The sequence below is a fragment of the Acomys minous genome, assembly GCF_964271855.1.
Source record: "Acomys minous genome assembly, chromosome: 3".
NCBI lineage: Eukaryota > Metazoa > Chordata > Mammalia > Rodentia > Muridae > Acomys > Acomys minous.
In genome coordinates, this window is record NC_140485.1 from 115,904,393 (window position 1) to 115,927,225 (window position 22,833).

The 22,833-nt window shown below is 43.2% G+C and overlaps 1 protein-coding gene across 1 annotated transcript in view; it reads right to left on the bottom strand.

The window, feature by feature from the left end:
- The window catches only part of MOXD1 (monooxygenase DBH like 1), a 73,640-nt gene extending 52,214 nt beyond the window's left edge, over window positions 1-21,426 (bottom strand). Inside the window, exon 1 of the mRNA XM_084775141.1 lies at window positions 21,084-21,426. Within this exon, the coding sequence (XP_084631267.1) occupies window positions 21,084-21,347 (264 nt within the window). The 5' untranslated portion in view covers window positions 21,348-21,426. The remainder of the gene's footprint in view (window positions 1-21,083) is intronic.
- Window positions 21,427-22,833: the final 1,407 nt, after the last annotated feature.

Here is a 22,833-nt window from a genome sequence, read left to right on the forward strand (position 1 = left end):
TGTGTAGACAGTCAAAGCTTATGACATCATGCACTTCCGAGCGAAAAAAAAATGGAATAATTTAGCCAAAAATAAATAAATAAAAGGATATAACCCACAAAAGTCACTCAGGTGAATGCAGACAGTCAAAGTGGTCTCAGGAAGTGAAAGGCCTTCTACAAAGAAAATTTTAAGCCATAATGGCTTCACTTGGAATTCTATCAAATATTTTAAGGAAGAGTTAATGCCAATCCCTCCTAAACTTCTCTAGAAAATTAAAAGACACTTTTAAAGTTATACTTTTAAATCTCTAGCATAATTACAAATTAATATCTCACATAGAACTGCGTGTATATTTTCTTAAAAGTAAAGACAGAAGTAATTAGGGAAATCATAGCTGGAACATAAAATAATATATCACAGATATGTAGGCTTGAGTCAACAATAGAAAAAGGCCTAACCAAGAAAATTCATATATCAACAAATGCTTTCACCACTAGAAGGGATTATTCACAGCCAAACATCTCAATAATCACATAATAGAAGGGTGGTATTTTCTTTTTATTTTCTTTTAACATTCTATTTATTTTTAAATTTTTCTTATTCACTTTACAGCCTGATTGCAGCATCCCATCTTTCCTTTCCTCCCAGTCCCATCCTCACACCCCTTCCTTTATTTCTTATCCACAGAGAAAGGGGAGACCCCCCATGGGTACCAACCCACCCTGAAACATCAAGTCACAGCAGGACTAGGGGCATCCTCTTCCACTGAGTCCAGACAAAGCAGCCCAGATACGGGAAAGGGATCCAAAGGCAGGCAACAGAGTCAGAGACAGCCCCCAATTTAATTGTTAGGGGACCCACATGAAGAACAAGATGCTTATCTGCTACATATGTGTAGAAGGCCTAGGTACAGCCCATGCATGGTCTTTGGTTGGTGGTTCAGTCTCTGTGAGCTCCCATGGGCCCAGGTTAGTTGACTCTGTAGGTCTTCTTGTGGTGTGCTTGACTCCTCTAGTTCCCTCAATCCTTCCTCCCACTCTTCCACAAGATTCTCAGAGCTCAGCCTATTGTTTGGCTGTGGGTGTCTGCATCTTTTCACATCAGCTGCTGGATGAAGCCTCTCAGAAGGCTGTTACACTAGGTTCCTGTCATGTGTGTCTTTCTGGGTTTGATTTACCTCACACAGGATGCTCTACCAGGGATGTTATTGAATTTTCAGGCAAACAGATGGAATTAGAAAGGTAGAACTTTTATCTTTCAACCATAGAAAGGGCACCAATGAAGGGTCCAGCTATCTTAATAGATAATGAAGAAGGACTGAACTCTCCAAGGTTGAGTAAAAGTCTTGGAAGCAAGACAAAGAAACACACACACACACACACACACACACACACACACACTCCGATTCAGTAGCATATCAACAGCCCCCCCAACCCCTGTTAGAGGTCCAGTGTAACCCCCAGTCTCTTCCCATCCCCTAAGGAATGGCGTCAGATAGCCATCTTTAGTCAGCATCACCAAAGCCAATTTGACTGGCAAGACTTGCTGTCACTTCAAGTGTGATGAATCCAACCTTGTTAGCTCACCCCAACCTGTGTGTGCGCATGGGTTCCCGATAGGCTTGAACAATTCCGATACCTTTTCAGCTACCCCTATTCTAAGCTCTCAGTTGTTGAACCTTTCCCTATGACTCCTCTCTGTGCAGACAGCTTCTTCTGAGACTTTGAAAAAAATCTACCTTGCTCTATTGTGTTTCAACAATTCATTTCAGACTCCTGCGCAGGATTGTCTCAGACCTTAAACAAGACGGGAATGTGGCTCACTGTGCCCAGGCATTGTCATGGCAGAATGCTGAAGCCAGCTGTTATAAAAGCTTAATTGTGTACCAACTATGCATTAAATGCTTTTGTTATAAATATCACATAAGATAGTGACAAGTGAAAGTTCTGATTAAGATTAATTAGAAGTGAGCAGCTCGAGAGATGGTTCAACCACGAAGTGCCTGCACAAGCATGAGGACCTGAGTGCAGACTCCCCACATGCATGGAAAGAGCCAGATGTGGTGGTGTGGCCCCTGGAACTCCACCAACCTGGTGGCATGACGGGCAGAAATCAGCATATCCCTGAGGTCTGTTGGCCAGCCAGCCTAGCCGAATCAGTGACCTTTATATTAGTATTCAGTGAGAGATTCTGGGTAACCTTAGCAAGAAAAATGTGGAGAGGAATTAAGAAAAGACACCCGATATCAGCTTCTGGCCTCTACAGGAACCCACAGCCCCCACACACATACATAAACACATCCCACACATACACATACCCATCCTACACCCACTCACACACACATACTTACACAGACACACTTTCACACATACACACTCAGGCACACACTCACACCCATACACTTTTTTTTTTTCTGAGACAGGGTTTCTCTGTTTAGCTTTGACTGTCCTGGACTCGCTTTGTAGATCAGGCTGGCCTTGAACATACACATTTTTTTTAAATTCACTAAAATAGGATCTTGTAACATAAGGGAGCTATCAAGGATAGAGGGAAGCCTAATTTCACAGAAACTGTAAGAGTTTAGGAATAAAATCATACAGATGTCAGTAGTAATGCAAACAGAAGAGCCGATGTACAGTAGCCAAGCGTGGCTATCACATCTAGTGTGCTGCAGAGCAAGCATGAAGGACTGCTATCCCACCTCTGTGTTTCCTTTGTGTGAGTCTGCACTGAGTCTACCACAGACATGGAAGCCAGGTTCCATATGGGCTGTCACTGCTTTGATTGTGGACTGTTTTATTGATCATACGCTGACCTTGATCACATTTTCCTAATAGAGCATCATCCCCCACCTCCAAAGGAGCGTTACTGAAGATGTGCATTAACTGCTCATGAAGATATTCCTTAGCTGTGTCCCGGACCGCGTACCTGCTGAAGCTCGTTCTCACAAGACACTTCCCCGCAGAATGCATTGCACTTTGAAAAACGAATAACATGAAGTGTATAATTGAGGTTTTTAAAAAATGCTGCAGGACAACAATAAAGTAAGTGACACCCCCCCACTCCCAGTTGTCAGGGAGTTGACAGTAATTATTTCATATGTCACCCTGAACACTAGCTGCCATTCCAAAGTAGGATAATGTGCCCCAAAGCTAGCCACGCTAACTGACAGGAGTGCTAAGGTCTCCTGTTCAGAAACACGGCCACACAGATGTTCGGTTGCTTCTTGCTCATTGTCAGTCTGTTTCCTCCTTTCTGAAATGAAATCCCCGCTATAGAATAGAGCTTTGGCAGATGCTGTGTTAAGCAGGATGAAGCAAAAACTCTGTTTGGTTGTAATAAAATATATGACTAGACTTCGGCTCAGCTTTGGGAACTGGATGCAAGCACAGCTGCACGGAGACCTTAAGAAGAAGGCTTCCATCTGTCGTCATGTCCCTCAACAGGTGCCTGCAGTTTCTCTTCTGTTTCTAATGCTCAAAAGCCTGTCATATTGCACATTTCTGTTAAAGGTACTACCTTCTCTGATAACGTTCGAGTCGCTTTATGATATTAACAGCATAATAAGTATTGTTGAGTTAAAGAGGCGTCCTTGATCCTAAACAGTCAGGAGGCCATAGAAAGATGTTCAGGAAGAGTGTATAAACAAAGCCTTCACATTTCAAAAAACCTTCAAAAGGAATCTTATTCACTAAGAAATCAAAATGAAATTTCAAAATAGAAACTGACTGTGCGTGGCAAACAATGTCAGGCAAACTTGTCTCCTGGTCTCATAAGAGTCATTAAATATCTGACTGAATTGCAAAATATGAGCTCATGGCTTCCTTCATGGGCCACCCAGGGGACGTGCTCTTCTGTCAGCACTACACTGTGACACACACAGGGTCAGTAACACCTGTTCATCCCAGGTCAGCATCCATGCAAAGTGATCTATAGAACTGCGAGACATATACAATAAAGTTAATTGTTTAACCCTTCGTTCCTAACCATAGGCTTTGGCAGAAAAAAAAAAAAAACATCAGTTTTAATCATTCATGTAACATTATTTTGCTTCTGTCCTAACCCATTTTCTAATTAAATAAAAATTTAAATGGTTTTACTTAAGAGTCCAGGTCCATTTTATCCAAGAAGCAATAAAGATCTTTAGAGAAACAGATTTATTCCTTCTTTCCAGGCTCCTTTCCCCATCTCTCTCCTTTTCTCCCTCCTTCCCTCTTTGCTTCCTCTCATGCAAGTATGTGTGTGTGTGTGTGTGTGTGTATGTGTATGTGTGTGTGTTTGTGCACACACACATGTGTGCATATGCACACACATGCACACTCATCTATGAATAAAGTATTTACAGATAACTGTGTGAGTGTGTGGTGAATTAATAGGAGAAGGGATAAAAATGGAGGCCAGGAGATACAGATATTTATCAGCCAATCGCACTGGTTTTAGTTCAGTAGAAGAGAATTGAGCAGAGTTTAATTGCTGGTGGGTAGGTCAGGACAACAGACACTGTAACAGGGTTTAGATAGCAGATAAAGGAAAGGGAAGAAAAAAATGACTGCTCCTGGTTTTCAGCTGGAGCTAGCAGAAACTGCCACTGACGGAGATAGGGGAGGCTGGCACGGAGACAGGTTGGGAATGGGCAGCCCTCGGTTTGGACAGCATACCTCAATATTGTGGTGGGCAGGGCAGGAGGCAGAGGATGCTTCAGGAAAGGTCAAAGCAACACCCTAGGGGGAACAGATTCATGTTGGACTTTGCCCTTGCGGCCCTCCAAATACTGCTTTTGAGAGACAGATAGTCTTATCTTTATGATTTTTAGTTTTAATAAGTAAACACATCCACTATACACAGTTAAATGTACTGACGTTTATGAAAGGGCTGGCGATGAGATACTGTCACGACCCTGGAACAGCTCCATACATAACTCTCTACATCTGTAAGAAACAAGGAAAACTCTCATTTAAAAAGCAACACGGAGTTTCTTAGTGCTTAAGTCTTCCTCCACTCATTTCTTGAGTTATCTGAGAGCGTGTGGGTGGCGTAAAGTTCTCTTCAGCACCAGGCTATAGCTGGAAGCTAATTCTGAGGTAAACCTAATCCGCCTGGCACCAAGCATGCTTTTTCCCAGAAGTTTTCCTATTACGTGTTTGCGCATGTCTGGGAGTGGGGTCCACGTGTACTTCCTGTCCTTCCTCAGGGGCTGTTCACTCCCAAAGCTCTGAGTGAGATTTCACTGGCTGCCTCAGCACGCTCCAGCTTCTGCATGCCCAGCTGTTCTTTTACTTGGTTCTAGAGATCCAAACTCCAGCCCTGTGCTTGTGGGTCAAGCACCCATTGCCTAATCCCATCTGTCTCTCCAGCTCTAAAGAAACGTCTCTGAGAGATAACCGCACAATGCTGAACACTTGAATACAGAGTTCATGATCTCACAGCCCCACGCGGCCAACCTTTCCATGTCAGTGTCCTGGATGAACAGGAGCGCACCCAAACTACGCTAGAGTGTTCGTCTACGCCTTAAGGTGTAATGGGTGGTTTCATCTTTGTCTCTAGAGAAAGTCTGACCATTACATGGTAACGATCATGTCATTGACCCCCTTTTCATCTGTGAGAACACTCACAGTTATTTGTCTGTCCTGGGTATCCACAGTTCCAGAAGTTTCTGCCACCTTCAGAGTGTTCTCATTACCCTCATATCCTTTGAAAATATGATTTCTAGAAAGGGCCTTTTGGTGGGAACAGCCTGGGACACTGCACGCTGTTGCTATTGAATCCTTTGAGGTGAACAGCTCAGATCACTAGCTAAAACATCTGCCATATCATGTTATAGTGAACTGAAATGTACCAACAAAATTAACTAAGGCTTTGTCATATGAACCCAATTTAGTACAATTTACAAAGTTGTAATATACAGTTAGTTTTGTTCAACTAAATTGTTGATCTTCACTTTATATTTTTAACAAATTTTTAGCCTTTGGTTTCCTGGCATTGTGCTTGTGTTCCACAGTTTTTTAAGGCCCCATCTGTAACCTAAGGCAGCCACTGTGATATTATGTTTGGGTATGGGTGTTAAATATTTATGATTATAACTAATTCAATATTTTAATCTATTTTCTAGAAGGATAGCATGAGAAATCAAAATCCTACTATATGCTTTACTGTATCATTCAGATACACAATTTGCTTAAGACACTAACCTACAAGAGCAAAAAATCAAATGAAAAAAAAAAAGCAATTGCATCCTGTAAACTATGTTTACGGAAATAAGCTGGCCTTTAGTTATTAATGTTTGCAACAATCACCACCCAACCTCTTGAGGTTTGTCCTCCGACTTGCTACTTACCACTTAAGCCCCCTATCTGTATACTTAGTGAATGCTTTTTCAAAAGCTGGGATACTCACCCGCATGTGGTCCTTCTAATTATTCACAAAATTCACTACTGAATCATCATAATCATGTCTTATTTATAAAGTTCTGCATGCGGCAGGCTCTGCTAAGAGCTTTAATGCATGTGTCGTTTAATCCTCACAAAACCCGTGAGCTAAAAAGAGCGTGATCTCTCCTCTGCGCAAAAGGAAACTGCCACTTAAAGAGGGTTAAGGGTTTGCCGAGGGCCTCACAAGAAAGAACCAGCAAGCACTGCTGAGGCTCATACCCAGTCTAGAATACTCTCCAATCTTATCTGCACCAGTTACTCAGCCATCTTTCCTGAGAGCCTGCCAAGCACATGGAATTGTTCCTGCTACCTCAGGGAGGCTTGGCAGCACTGCCCCTCCATCAACCTACAATGTTCCGTGCACGCCCTAATAAGATACTAATTATCCACCACTCCTGAACCTCTTCTCCCTCTCCCTCTGCGACGAGAGCTTGAGGGCATTTTTGCAGCTTGTTAGTAAGCTTGCAGAATGGAGGAGCGAGGGAAAGGGCATCCATTTATGCAATGAGCAACACCGGAGAATATTTTCAAATACAAAAGAAAGCATTGCTGTTAACTCTCATCAAAAGTTTCTAATTAGAACCCTTCTCTTGGTGAAATTATAGACTGGGGATAACCTGGGACCTTCAGTTAATAATGAAAGAAAAAAAGGGTAGCCTGTGGCAACATATAACTGATATATTTTATACTGTGTGTGGGTAGGTATTCCCGTTGCTTAGAAATACAGCAAGTCGTACGAGCCAGCCTAAGGTGTGTGGGTATGAAGAGGGTAATGGGAGGAAGAGGAAGACACCTTGCTATGCATACTTTGAAATGTACTTATATTGAAAGGGTAAAAATTTCTGCTTTTGTTGCAGCACATGAGTTTGGGGAAATGCTAAGAACTACATACAAAGTCATTAAAGGCATCTCAGAAGTGTTCCTGTGCTAAGGACTACCACCCCGTGCTTCCACTTTAAAACATAATGGTGAGCTGCCAAGCAGGCATAGCCCATCAAATGGTCACTGTTAAGGAGCTTGATACGAAATTCTCTCCCTAGATTCATCCCCACTACTGCAGGTAGAGACCCATGATTTCTATCACAGAGCTCGACCACAGAAAACCAGTAGCTAGCAGACTTGCCTTCGTCCTGGAGTTACCTCGGGAACCTGAAATCCGGCTTTACTGCCCGCATATATGATCTTCATCAGTTAGGATGGGTAGAGAAGGGTACCTAGGCTTTGGAACTTGCCGCTGTGGGAATGCCTTTGCAAGTCTGTGCACGTGAGTACAAAGGCCAGCAAACCTCTGGGACCATCCCCGCTTCCCCAGAGCAGGGATTACAAGCTTGACATCACGCTTGGCTTCTTCACATGGGTTCCAAGGAACAGACTCAGGCTCTCGTGCTGGGAAAGCAAGTACTTCACCAAGTGATCGTGTCCCCAGTCACTGGGGAACACTCACTCTCAAAGATGATCAAATCACTTAGTTTTTGACATGGAACTAGGCGATGTCCTTACTGAGTCTCAGTTGTCTGTCACCTTATGATAGCTCTATGGTCGGCCATAACTTGTATCCCTCTCTGTTCTGGGCTATCACGGCGCCCAGTGTGTGTAGGATGGTGTGTCTACCAGTGCCCTTGTATAAGTGGGTTTTGGTGCATGCAATTTGCAGAGAGTCTTTTTTTTTTAAGGTTATTTCTGTTATTTTGAGGATTGTAATCCAGTTACCTCACATCCCCTTTCCCTTCCCTCCATCCCACCCTCCCCATAAACATCACCTTGCTCAGAAAATGAAGTTTTGCTGTTTGGTTGGTGTAAGTTGTCAGGGGTCATTAACATTCAAGTCTCATGTGATTGCCTACAATAAACAAGTGCTAAACACAAGCCAAAAACAGCCCATGTGGTTCAGACACCTTCCCCGCCACCAACCCCCTCCTGAGACAGGGTCTCTCTGTATAGCCTTGGCTGTCTTGGACTAGCTTTGTAGACCAGGCTAGGCTCGAACTCACAGAGATCAGCCTGCCTCTGCTGCACCAGTGCTGGGATTACAGCCGTGCACCACGGTGCCTAGCTCAGACACTTCTTACAACTAAGGGGAGGACATGGCATGTTCTCCGGGTAGATGATTCTCACAGTCAAGATCTTCAGAGCCCTTCATCCACATGCAGGGCTGCCTTCTTCCTAGTGTGTGATGCTTTGGGTTGGGAACACCACGCCAACTGCCAAAGACAGCCCTCCACACTGAGGGCACTTGTTTCCCCCTGCTTTGTTCTGTTAGCATCGAGGTGGTGCGAAGTAGACACACAGCCCTGCCTTCTCACACCCCTCCATTTGGATCTCTGTCCAACATTTCTCACTTTCTGATATATTCTTTAAGATTGTTATTTGCTTATGGAAACCTCTATAGCAAGATGGAGTGCCATAAGACCCCTGAAGCCACTGGTTCTGTGATGTGCTGCCTTCCCCTAGCCCCACCCCTCCCAGCATCTAAAACGGTCAATCTATGCTACCTGAGTTGGAGAGCAAACACCACCACATCATCTGCCTATATATATAGGCGAGGTCTTCAGTGAAGCCACTGCATGGAAGCCACAGGTGATTTCCGTGACCTGGAACCCAGAGTTTATATATAAGATATTGACCTCAGATGGGCCATTTTGGAGTTCCACGAACAGCACATACAAAAGATATCACAATGAAGGGCATGATAAAAAAAATTTTCTATAAAAAATGCATGTCTCTGACATTTATAGTGGAATAAATATGGTAAGAGACATAGTTCGCAGTACATGTGCTTTTATTATTTAGGAAGGAAACCGGAATATGTTTTTATGGAGGCTTCTTATGTCAGGATAAATGGCACCAAATCAGGATTCAGAGGGAATGCCTGTAGGCTTTGGACCTATCTGTAAGGCCTCCAAAAAGACACTGAATGGTTACCTAAGTCACACTGCTCACCTACAACAGAAGGAGAGCAAAACCTGTACCAAGTGTGAAAGGGCGCTATCAAACTCTGGGTTCTTAAAGGACAATGATTAAATACGCGAACCACCACCATGGAACAGGCAAAAGCAGAGGAAACACCTCAGGCTCATGGATGAACAAACAATACCTTCTTAATAAACCATTGTTTTATATAGCACTCAAACTGATGACCCCAGGACTAGACTTTTGTTTCTTTTTTGCTGGGGAAGAGGACAGGTGTCTGTGTACATGCATGACATATGTAGGCCAGAGGACAATTTTCCATAGTTACCTCTCTTTACCAAGTGGTTTCCAGACATTAAACTCAGGCTTGGCAGCAAGAGTATGCTTAGAGCCTTTGCTTGTGTGCTTGCTGTATGCTATCCTTTAAACAGATGTTTTTAACTCTAGAACTTAAGTTTAAAAAAAGATACAAAGTTGAAGCTGGGTGTGGTGGCAAACTCCTTTAATTACAGCAGTTGAAAGGCAGAGGCAAGCAGATCTCTGTGAGTTCAAAGCCAGCCTGGTCTACATAGTGAACTCCAGTACAGCCAAGGCCACATAGAGAGATACTGTCTCAAAAAAACAAAGCAAACAGAAAATTTTGGGAGTGAAACAAAATTAAGCAGTTTTGTGTGTTGCCATCTTTGGTCATGTTACAACGCGTTCTGTGAGTTATTTCTCCCAGGCATGGAACAAAGCAGTTACAGAGAGAGAGAGAGAGAGAGAGAGAGAGAGAGAGAGAGAGAGAGAGAAGAAGAAGAAGAAGAAGAAGGAGGAGGAGGAGGAGGAGGAGGAGGAGGAGGAGGAGGGGAAGAAGGAAGAAATAGAGAGAGGGAGGGAGGGAGAGAGGGAGGGAAGGAAGGAGGAGAAGCTTCCCAAAGAAATTATTTTTTTTCTACTTGAAGGTTCTTTTTTGTTTTTGAGACAGGAGTTCTCTGTGTAGCCTTGGCTGTCCTAGACTCACCCTGTAGACCAGGCTAGCCTGGAACTCACAGAGATCTGCCTGCTTTTGCCTCCCAGAGTTTGAAGGTTTTTTTTTTTTCTATTTGAAAGTCTTTTAATCGCGATTAATTTTTGTTACAGCATAGCATCGTGAGTCATCTGTGTGTACGGTTTTTGCTATTATTATTGCTACTACACTTGGATCAAACATTTCAAGAAAAACCGTAGTGTATAATGAATTCCCCTCTTTTTCTAGTAACTTTAACAGCTCCCTTTTTACAAACCATGAACCAATCAACCACCGGTCATTTTCTTTGAAGTGCACTCTGGCTTCTCCTTCCAAGATTCTCCAAATCTGCCTTCAGTAGCCCAAAGCCTTGAACTCTGTTTGTCAATTCAGGTGCATCGTTTCGTTGGCTGTGAAGTCGGCTTGTTTCCATGGGCTAATTATGAAACGGTCCTACTCTTGCCAGAGGGAGCACACAGCTTACAGCTGAGGACTGTCATCTTGTATTGGAACAGTGGGACATGTGTCCTTGTTTAGTAATGCCCGGAGCAAGAAGCTTGGAAAGGTCCCTTCCTCATCTGGTAACTGGAGGGGCATCATCCCAAGATTTATAAATATCTCTCAACGAAGTCGCAGCTGAGCTGTGTCAGGCTTGCGCACTTCCAGTTTGCTTTGCCAATGTTGCTTTGTTGCAGTTGGCTGGGGTGAGCTTAAAGAGAAGCACATCGTTAACCACAAAGAACACTTACTGTTCTCTGTGATTACAGATCACTTTCAGGAACTTCCTCAGTGAGCCACCCCCCCCACTCCCAGCAGCAATTACCCAGATGCTCAAGACAGTGTTCTGCACAGAAAGGCTTCAGTTTCTCAATGGTCCCACAAGCGAGGCTACCACAAATGATGACATATGTGTCGGGCTCCATTCACAGGGGATGTCTATCCCCCATAGGAAGGGTGAATCCGTTTTTGTGCAAATCAAGGAGCACATCCGACAATGACGCTCTCTTCTCTCACTCACACAGACTGCGCATTCATCAGTGGGATTACTGGCCCCGAATGGGCGCTCACAGTTGCTAAATGGTTTCGGGTGGGGGTGGAGTTGTTGTGTCAAAGGGGCAAAGAACAAGGGAAGGACAGGAATCCATCAGGGAAATGAGAGTTGTGCTGACTCAGTGAGACGAAATGCTCCAGTTCTAAAGGACAGAGTGTTTCCCACCCAGCCAGGCTCCTGCTGGGAAAAGACAGAATGGAAAGTGACCAGCCCCGCAGCCAGAGAGAACTATGATCCCATGAGTGCAAACGACCCCGCTTTATCCCTCCTACGGTTTATCCTGTAGATTTCCCAGAGGCAGAGGCAGGCTTCCCTGCCCAGCAATCCCTCTATTTTTTCCCCTCCCATTTTGATTGTAGCTGGTCAGCTACAAATGACTTTACTTCTCCAGAGAGTCAGAAGGTCACAAAAATGGGCAAAGTGAACTTCCATAACTAAGAGGCCTTAGGTCTAGGTGGTGTTCATTTGATTTTTAGTTCTGAAGCAGAATCTTATTATGTGTTCCAGGCTCTGTCTCAACCATGGGATCCTCCTGCCTCAACCTCTCTAGTGCTGGAATTACAGATGTATGACACTATGCTGAGCTACAGGAGTGTATGTGTTTGTGTGTGTGTACATATGTGTATGTATGTACACACACACACACACACACACACACACACACACACACACACACATACACGTCTTGTGTCTAAGCTGAGTAAGTGATTGCTAACCATCAAAAAAGACAGGGTTGCCAAAGTTCAAAAATCTGATACTGGGGAGTAGGTACAGAGAGGGAACTGAGTGGTTAAACAGGGCAGTGGGGAAATTAACCAGCAGTTTACCAGCACCCAGGCGGGTGGGGTGGGGTGAACACCATGAGGACAAGGAATAGCCAATGAATGAAGACTGTCTCTTGATAGAAGTGATGTCAAAATAGAGTAGGTATGCATACATAAGTGTTTAAAGTGATGGTTGTGATCGGAGGCACGGTAAGTGGGGATAGGTGTTAGCCAGCTTTTCAAGGGCCTAGCAACCTCTGATGTCATCACCTGACTCCACTACAAGGCAAGAGGTGATAAGACCCCATTGAGAAAAATCTTCCCGCCACCCAGATATGCTGTGGTGGCATATTAATAATATTGGTGCCATGAAACTCAAGTGGACTCTCTCGTTGTCTTGGTACACCAGGATCTCTTCTATGTCTACTCACAACAGATTCCCTTTCCGGTCCACGATCGCTAGGTGCTCCATCCAACACCGACCAATTGATTGGTGCTCCATCCAACACTGACCAATCAATTGGTGAGTTTCCCCTTCCTGGTCAACATAAGAGTCCATTTCACTGACCTTCATTCAGATCCTTTCAGGGGGTGAGATTTCCTCTTCTACCAGCACGGTTTCCTCACATCGAAATCCTAGTTCTAGGTGAAACCATGCCTGCTCAGGTATCTGCCCCCGTCCCTGGCAAGCACATGATGACCTGCTTGGTCAGCTTGTACCTACTCTTTTCTAGTCCCCTCACCCTTTGGAATGCCTGAGGGTCAGGTTTACAACCTTCTCTTCACCTATGGGAGCGGCGTCCTCATTCAGACCTCTATGCTCCCATCTGGATGCTTTGTGGAGAGGCTCACACCCATACACCTGGCTTCTAGAGCCAAATTATACTGTCCAAGCAATTGGGGGACCTCTCCTTTCCTTCTCCAAACCTTGTTTCACTCCTGTCTTGTGCCTCTACCACGTGCTGGTTGCAGCAAGTCACAGCGGATAGAAACACAAGACTACAGCGCATGCCTCCTGCTGCCAGCAGCTGCTCAGAGCCAAGCAGCTTTCTCAAGGTTACTCCTGAGGTACCAAATTCTACTTACAGTCTGATTCCTTCACATGGTTCCTGCTCGTCGCTCCTCCCCTCTTCCTCACTCAGCTGGCCTGCAGGAGTTCCAAGCACTTGCTTTCCCTTCCTCCCTTCAATGGACTCTCTATTACAAAAAGCTGGCCCCATTCAAAGGCCAAAAACTGGCATGCCAAATTTCCAAATTCTCATAACCACAGACAAGTGATTCCCAGACATCTAGACTCTGCTCCATGCTCCCAAAGCCTCTCACCTCTAAGGCTCTACTTCCCAGCTCTTAAAAATCTTTTCTTTCTGATTTCTTTGCACTCTGCTCTTAAAAAAAATATATATATATATATATATATATATATATATATATATATATATATAAAGATTATACTGTGAATTTTTATCTAAGGATTTATAATTTGTTATTGGGCATGGTGTTTAAAATCTAAGTTCAATTCTTATGTTTAGTCCTAACGAACTCTTCGTTTATTATTTTTATCTCCTTTTAGCCTAAGAAAGCAACAAGTCTCATTTTTAAATTAGTATGGATTTTTACAGAAATTTAAAGTTATTTTTACAATATGTTGTATATGTGATTCAACTGTGGTTCAAAATATTCTTTATATGATGGTGAACTTTCAAGGTTATAAAGGTCTATAGAGATTAACAAGCTAATTTAAAATGTATGTTTGACTACTGATGTCTTTGCTAGTTCTTGCATACATGAATGAAGAAGTGCTGTTTCTCCGGCTGCCGGCTGCCTGAGCTTGAGTTTCACCTCCAGGTTTTCTGGCCAATGGATTTTGTATAAGTTAAAGTCTTATATTGTTCTACTGTCTTGATGACTCTGAAAACGGGTTGTTGCTTACCCTTTCTCAGACCCAGGCGTGTTTTTAAGGTCCAGGGTCAAAAACAGGATATGGTTAAACTCATAACTTGGGGTTAGCAGTTAAAAGTCCGTGCATGGATAATCTTAAAACAGTTGGCATGATTCAAAAGATACTTTTAAGTTGGGATATATTAGTTCTAGAGACGTCCAATTGTCTACCGTGTTAAAACTTAGTTATTATGCTTTATCTTCACTCTAAAAAGGTTAAAAATCACTACATTAAAAACGTTTATCCTTCTTTTTACTAATGTTACTAGTCTATCATATGGCTTTAGAGATTTGTAAGCTATAGAATTTTTATATGTTCCATAGTGGAACTCCATAAAAGGTTAAAAAGTGTTCCCAGACTCTTTACGAATTGTATTTATGATTTTTAAGGCTCTGGACTAACAAAGATGAGACCTAAAGTCCTAGTCTCTAATAATAGTCAGTCACCTTATAAATGATCAAATCTTTTAATGTGTCTAGAAATACATTTGTAGTCATGCTAAGAACCAATGTGATTGATTGCAGGATCAAGCTTTATTTGGCCTCCTGTATGTGTTTTCAAAGTAAACAGAAAGTAACTGAAAACAAGCAAAGTTTGTCCATTTATATATAATTGAGATAGATATGGTCCTCAAACACTTATCTGCAGAGTATGACTTAATGATAGATTATAACAGTCTGTTTTATGTTTGTAAGGTAAAGCTTAGAGCAAATAGCTAAAGATAGACCAAGATTGCCTAACTCAAATATGCTGACCTTCAAACCTGTCAGAGACCTGCTGAATATAGCATTTAACATGTTTAAGCTTATTATGACAGAGACTCCCAAATCCTAACAGTAACTCTCCAAGGTCTCCAAAAAGATAATGGGCACAATGGCAGATGACTCCAACCACTGGGCCGACTGCCCCACTGCCTTGCCTGCTGCTAGGGACCAGCCTGAACTGTAGACAAACTGTCTCATGATGCTGAAAATGAGGTGAGGCCAATCTCTCCTATGTCCTTCCTCCACAGAAAAAGCCCCTCATCTTCTATGCCTGATGGCCAGACTGCCTCTGCACACATTGACATGGAGATCTCAGGAACCTGGACCAACTGTCTAGGTAGTGTACTGTGGGCTGACTAGTCGTCTCTGTGGTTTTGATTGATATACAGATTCATATAGGTTACAATTTTTCTTTCTGAGGTCTCTGATCACATGGATGGCTAAGCTAATGGTAGCTTGACAGCTAGAAAACAGACAATTAACTCCTTACCCCAAGGTAATCCACCATTTTAGCTTATTGGTCAATTCATTAGGTAGTTAAAAATACTAACTACTAGGTCTCTTATTTAAAAGGCAAACGGATTTGTCTTGCTCACAGACCTCGTGTTAAAAGATAAACAGGCTTCGTATGTCTTCACAGTTCTCCCAAGGGATGCTACCACTAGATCTAGGTGCAGTCTGCCTTGTTACCAGACTCAGAGAAACAGGTCTCAGATGTAACATTTTACCATTCCATTAGCAAAAGGACAGTGACTGCTCCAACAGTCTGTCTCATGGAAAACAATTGGGTAAGAAGAAAGATGTAAAGCTTACATAAGGCCTAAGGACACAGAAGCTTAAATTGTGTGTACCTTAAAAAAAAAAGAGTATTTTAGGGTCTAAGAAGGTGTTTTAAGGTTAATGAATAAGAGAGAAAGCCCAGATGATTATAAGAAGGTGATTAATATAAAAGGAATGGAAAATACTTCAGATTTCTTTCCTGTTGCTATGCTACTATGGTATTAAGAATGTTTAGAGCTTTGATATTAACCACTGGAGATCTCTGATTTATTTATTAAAAATTCCATTATAGGATCTGCTATCATGGTTCCAAGCCCAAGATTTTAAATTTCCTTTGGTTTGTCTTTTAACATAGACTTAAAACATTTCTCATTGTGCCAGACTTACATACGTCCAGGCTTCTGGACAGAGGGAAGAAGCCCCACTTTCATGGTCAAGTGAGCTTTTCCCCTTCTACTTCACAGAAGGCTTCTGCCTTCCCTGAGCTCACCTTAAAGAGTGTTCATGCAGTTAACCTAAGTCATTTCCCAAGCCTCTACTATCCTATACCACAAAGATGTATGTCTACTGCCTTTCCTGCAATGTATATTTCACTGCGGAGTACAAACAAAGGTGATGCTAAAAGGTTTAAAACTTACACTTTTTGTAAATTTAAAAAGGATTATTGCAAGCTACAAGAAATCCACCTCTCAGGTAGAATTGTCTCCAAATAAGTACTTCCAATTAACAGCCAAGTCTCCCTTGGCTATCTCAGGGGGTGGGTGTCCCTGTCCCTTTCCTGGTTTTGGGACTCCCCTCTCCCAACTACCAAAAGCATGGGTCCAAAAGTTTCAAATGTGCACCAAAATCATTTTCTCCCTAACCTACTTAACTTTGCCATATATATATATATTCCAGTATCCTGTCAAGTTCAGGTGTTTCCTACATCCAGCACAGCACCGAAACAGCTATCCACAGGTGCTCAATCTAACCTTGCAGGGTGTGTCAGCTGGACTTGCACTTTCCCTCCTAGCTACAGATGTTCTTAGGTCCTGGAGAGCAATAAAACAGCTGAGTCTCCCAGGACCTCACCAGAAACCCCCCATTCTCTTTGGGCCCCCAAAGATGTCATCATCCTCAAGTCTGCAGGAAGCAGCAGCCTTTTTGAACACAATGTCTGCATTCCCACCTCACTACCCCTTCCTAAGTTTGTCTTTTTAAAAAACTAAATAAAAGGGGTGGAATTTTAGCATACAGGTAGTCCCACTAACTTCACACAGGCAGTCTCACTAGCCTAGCAAACTGACACCACCTCCAGGTGTGCACCAGATAAGAAAGACCACTCCACCACCCCGAGATCTCATATTCTCTCTCTCTCTCTCTCTCTCTCTCTCTTTCTCTCTCTCTCTCTCTCTCTCTCTCTCTCTCTCTCCCCTTTCTCTCTCTCTCTGGTCATGAGCGCCCTTCTCCTCTTCCTCTTCTTCCCTCTCTCTTTCCTACAATAAACCTCCTTTATACCAAATATGTTGCAGTGGCATATAAATCAAGTCTCTTCTTCATAGCCTACCATCCTTCCTCTGAGTGCCACCAGGCCTCCCTATTCAGAGGATGTGGTTAAATATGGGGCACCAGAGCTCATGTGAAAATCAGTCCCCACTCTCTACTCAACGGTGGAAAAGGATTGGCAATTATTGATGACCAATGATGACTATATAGGAAAATATTAAAAGAGAGGGTGTTTGAAATGCTTGTGACATCTTTTATAAAGAGTAATAAGAATTTACTGATACCTCTATTACAACTAAAGTGATACAAACTCAAATGATAATTCATCTGGTGTTTTATAAATTCATCACATTCTTTTCAATTGATTAACTAGAGGAAACAGTTTTGCTTTTCAATCAAAATGATTGAATATAAATTTCTTTTTATTGTTAATTTTATGTTGTTGTATATCTTTTTCCCATTATCCATATTTTACTTTTTCAAATGTATAACTCTGGTGCCTAATATTAATATCTGTATATTAAAATTTTTACATGAAAAAAAAAACAGTAGGTGTGGTAGAACTGATTTTACAAAAATTGCCATGTTAATACATTCCATTATCAAGATAAGGTCTATGCTCTTTTCTGAAACTATGAGCCTGTGGCCACAGCAAGAGCACACCAATGGTTGACAAGGCATTGACATAAAAGGCAGTGTAGAGTTTCTACCTTGGCCTCTCTCGGGATGTTCAGTGTGAGACCAGCCACCATGCTGTGAGGAAGCTAAGCAGTCACTTGGAGAGGCCCCAGTCACACCACAGAATTGGCTGAGTGAGGCCCCAGCTGTCAGTCAACCCCAGTCCTAGACAGTCAGGAAGGTGAGTAAGCCTTCTGACACTTCCAGCCACCACCTTAGAGCTGACACAAAGTGGAGAACAGCAGCTGTTCCCACCAAGCCCTGATCAAATTACATAGTTTTATACAAAATAATGGTGATTGTGTTAAACTACTATGTTTTGGGGTAGTTTTTTGTTTGTTTTTTACATTCGAGTCAGTAGCCCAAATAATGGCCAAGACCCCAGATACTGAAATCATTTCCTGGCACAGAATAAATACTCTCAATAGAAATTGGACTTGCCTTTCTCCCTCCCATGGATTTTCATAATTTGTGTTGATAATTTATTCAACTTAGTTTTTCCTTCTTGGTGCCAGACTACTTCATCTGTAAGAGAGACCCCAGTTGAAAGTGTACTTTGTACACAGTTCTGTGTGCACACTTAAATGGATAGCAGTATTCACCAGTCAGAAGTACACACACACACACACACACACACACACACACACACACACACACACTGAATTTCTGTCTTCTCTCTAAAAACAGAACAAGCAAAACAAAATACCTGACAATACTGGATCTGTACTTCCCCCAAAAGTAACTCACAATATCTCTGCCTTTCTAGCATGCCCCAGTTGGTGTTGCATCCTGCCTACTCCCCTCAAGCCCGCACTATGCTGAGACTGGCCCCTTGACTGCTCCAGGCATTTGGGTTTGTGGCATCTGTTATGCCGAAAACTCTCTGCCTGGTTGGTTAGGAATTACTCACAGTCATACAGGGGTCAACACCCATTTGCAAAGAAGATTTAAAGATAATTTTTAAAAAGTCAAAATATTAGGACATGGAAAGTTTAGGTCTAAAATTAAGTTGAAAAGACTGAAGCATCAGGGGAGGGGCACCAAGTGGGATGACCGAGGTGTCAACTTTGCTTACATCACACAGCCTGATGCTGTTGTCCAGCTATTTGTGCATGCTATAGTTACACTAACGCCTGAGGTAACTGATGCTTTTAGTGTCCTTACTCCATGCAAAGTCTGTTCTCACTGGAAGCAAAATTGCATGAAATCCAAAGTCTAGTACTAAAACCCCATACACTTCATTAAAGAAGCATGTTTTGGTTTGTGTATAGTTAATTAAGACACACTTGTCATACCACTGTATGAAAATACTCAACTAAATAGCTTAGAGTCCATTTTAAGAATTAGAAAATGAAATCTCCTACCCTGGATTACTGGGTACAATCAACATATTTCTCTTTATTAATTTTACTAATCTTTTACCTTATTAAAGAGGTTTTAAATAGATTCTCTTGCCGCCTAACTAATTAATATGTGCCCTAAAATCAGTAGAATCACTAAGGAAATGAACTGGTAAAGGATGTCAATCAAAACAAACAAACAAACAAACAAACAAAAACCCAAGTAGCCCTTATACATGAAAATGAAGAACACATTTCTGGAACAATAGAAAGTAGAAAAATGCGAATTCTTGTTCATCACACACAAGTGTCCGTTTTTAACCTATCTCACAGTAGTATAGGCTGCTGCTTTAAGAACATTTCAGGGTTTCAGCGTCAATATGAAGAACGCTTAATTCTTACACAATCTCAGGAAGAACCTCCCACAAGATGGAAATATTCTGTGGTTTAGCAAGATGTTTGTGATGGGCCCATTATGGCAAGTTGGATCAAGAATCTTCTCTCTGACTTTCATTTGATAGCTAATTGTGTGGGCTTTCTAGAAATGCTGCTCTTTTGGCAAAAGCAGTGTAGGGTTAACTTTTAAAGCATGCCTATTGCTAGTACCACAGCAAGATGCCTCATGCCTGCTTCTATATGCTGGTAAAGGGTCATGTTACTCTACATAAACAGCTTTTTTAAAAACTTAGTTGGAATAGGTATTAAAATAGGGTAGCATCTACCCCAAATTGTGGGAGAGTAAGCCAGCCGGCCAGTGAGGCCTGTGCCTGGGATCAAATCCTCAGCCAACAAATTTCATATTTGAGATGATGCAGCAGCAGAAAACATACACGCGTCAAGCTTTATGCACAGTACTTCTAGCGAGAGGAAATGATGAATTTAGGAGAAATAAACGCATAATAGAGTGGCTTGGGAATTTGGATCGTTGCCATTTATTTCTAACCAAGTAGTTCAGGGTCAGAACTTAAGCTAAAATGGAATGGTGCCTCTGTCTGAATGCTGTGGAAATCCTATGCAGAAGCCAGGAGGAATCATTCACTGAGTCTTAACACGCTGGAATATATGAAGAAGGGCGTTTTCATGCTGCCCAAGGGGAGAAAAAAAAATCTCAGAACAGCAAGTTTTCAGGAGGTTTCTTAGCAAAGGATAGTATTCTTGGATGGAGTTGGTCCCTAAGAAAGTGTGTGTATCTATGACGACCCAGATGTTGTTCACTATCAAAGGCTTATCAATATCCGGGAAACCGAGCCACAGAATCGTTCCGGTCGTTTCCTTATACCAAATGATGCTCCTATCAGATAGTATCTACCCCAGCCCCACTAGAGCAAGTGGGCAGCGAGAGAATCAAATGAACTTTTATTTCCTCTTAAAGTGGGAAAACTATCTCTGAAGAGAGGGTGTCTGCTTGGAGATTCTGAGTTGTGCACAGGTCGCTAGTCCTAGCTTCCTCGACAGCTGTCAGTGACAAAACTTCCTTAAGCAACAACAAACACTTCAGGGCCCTTCGTTCATCTCCTGCGATATAGTAAACATTGATCCCGCTCCTGGGGTGCCTAAAACCAAGCGCTAGAGGCTTTCTGCGATTCCCAAGCCTAAATAGCCAGTGCACCCTGCCCTTCTCCCTTCCACGTAGACCTGGCTGGTTAAGTCTTCAAAGCTGTGGTCCTTTTTTCTTGAGAGGTGGAGGGGAACATGTGGTCTGTTAAGTGGGGCACTAGGATGCGAGAGCTTCCAGGGGAGAAAAACATCCCGGGGTGAAGACTTCAAGTGACTTAGGCGGGGATCCCAGGGCGGGCTCCGGTGACGCTGGGGCAAAAGGTGGCAGCGAGGGCAAGAGAGTCTCTGCTGTTGCGCACAGCCGCTGTCAGCCTCGCGCTTGGGTGGACTTCAGTGCCTACCCACTCTTGCACTGTGCGCCAGGGTGAGCCAGGACGATCCCAGCGAAGGGAGCTCCCCGTAGGGACCCGAGCTTACCTGGAGGTAGGGCCGCCCGTGGGCCACGCCGCCCACCACGATGTCTGCCGAGGCCATGGTGCCGGTGGGCGAGAAGCCGAAGCCCACGTAGCCGGTCGTCCGCACCTCCAGACGGAAGGCCAGCCGCCCACCCTGCCGACCCCAGCTCAGCCAGTACTTGCCCTCGGGGTCGAGGACCGTGCGGTGCGCGTACCAGCGGCCCGAGCTCCCCGCAGCCGTCGCGGGGAGCAGCGTCCACAGCACTAGCAGCAGCCAGCCACACATCCTCCCGTCCCGCCGCACCTGGGCTGCAGCCACTGGGGGGCGAAGACCCGCACCGAGGCTAGAGCCTAGCTTGGGACCGCCCCGGGGCTGGCCGAGCCCGCCCGTTATCCCCGCCCCCTCTGGCTTTGGGTTCTACCCCGAGACTCCCTAGCCTCTTGCCGCCAAGCTTCCACCTGCTACCACCCCGCGTCCTATCAAGTCCCAGAAGTTAATCAAAAGTGTTAAGAGGGTGGGAAAGCAGGAGCTTCCTGGAAAAAGTAGAGAGAATTGGACCTGGCTTAGAGTTTCTATTGCTGAAGTGAAACGCCATGACCAAAAGCAAGCTGGGGATTAAAAAAAAAAAAAAGTACTGGGCTTACACTTCCACTTTGCAGTCCATCATTCAAGGAAGCCAGGACAGGAACCCAGGCAGCTCTACCCAGGCAGAGCTGATGTAGAGGCCATGGAGGGTGCTGCTTACTGGCTTGTTCCACGTGGCTTGCTTTCTTACAGAACCCAGGACCACCAGCCCGCGGTGGCACCACCCATAATGGGTTGGGCCCTCCTCTATCAGTCAATCACTAATTTTTAAAAATGCCCTACAGGCCTGCCTGCAATCAGATCTTATGGCGACATTTTCTTTTTTCTTTTTAAATAAACAAGCCTTTATTTTTATTAATAATTTAGTTCCTGATGTGCCCGATAAAATGAAAAACAAATCCTTAGGAACAAACTGCAAGAAAAACTAGCTTTAAAAAAAAATGAACTTTACATAGACATTGTTTCTTGTTTTGAAGAGAGTTTTGGTTTCTATTGTTTCAAGTTTTCTGATTTTCCCCTTTCATTATATAAATATTTGCTGGTTGAGAAGAATGCCCTGTAAAGGGGTCCTTAATAACTCTGGGCAGGTGCCTTTGTGCACGTATTCCGTGGATGAATGTGAAAGGAGAAGGCTCACTTGTCACCAGGTGGATGGATTGTGTGACAGTCACTTAAACTCACCTTGTTCTGCTTCCAGATGGCCACGCAGATGGTCTTCAGATTCTTCTGTCTTCATCAGCTCAGCTCTAAGCACATCCTGTATGCCTTTCCTTTCCACAGTTCAGCACAGAAGAGAGATTTTTAAATGCAGTAAGGTGGTCAATGTATCGTATGATTAATTTCTGTGCAGTCTGAGAATCTTTGTATGTTGGTTAGTTGTAGCCATTATTTAAAGTTAAAACTATAATCTTAGAAAAGTTTAATGGCAACTGTTAATTGACCACTTCAGGCATGTATTTGTACTGGGCAAACATGTTGACCTACTCAGGAACACAACACATAGTGGGCATTTTCTTAATTGAGGTTCCCTCCTCTCTGATGACTTTAGCTTGTATCAAGTTGACATAAAACTACCAGCACAGTGTGTGTGTGTGTGTGTGTGTGTTGTTGTTGTTGTTGTTGTTGTAAAACTTGTACAGCTCTCTAAGCTCTGTTAGAAGGAATCAAGCATATTTCTTTTTGAAAA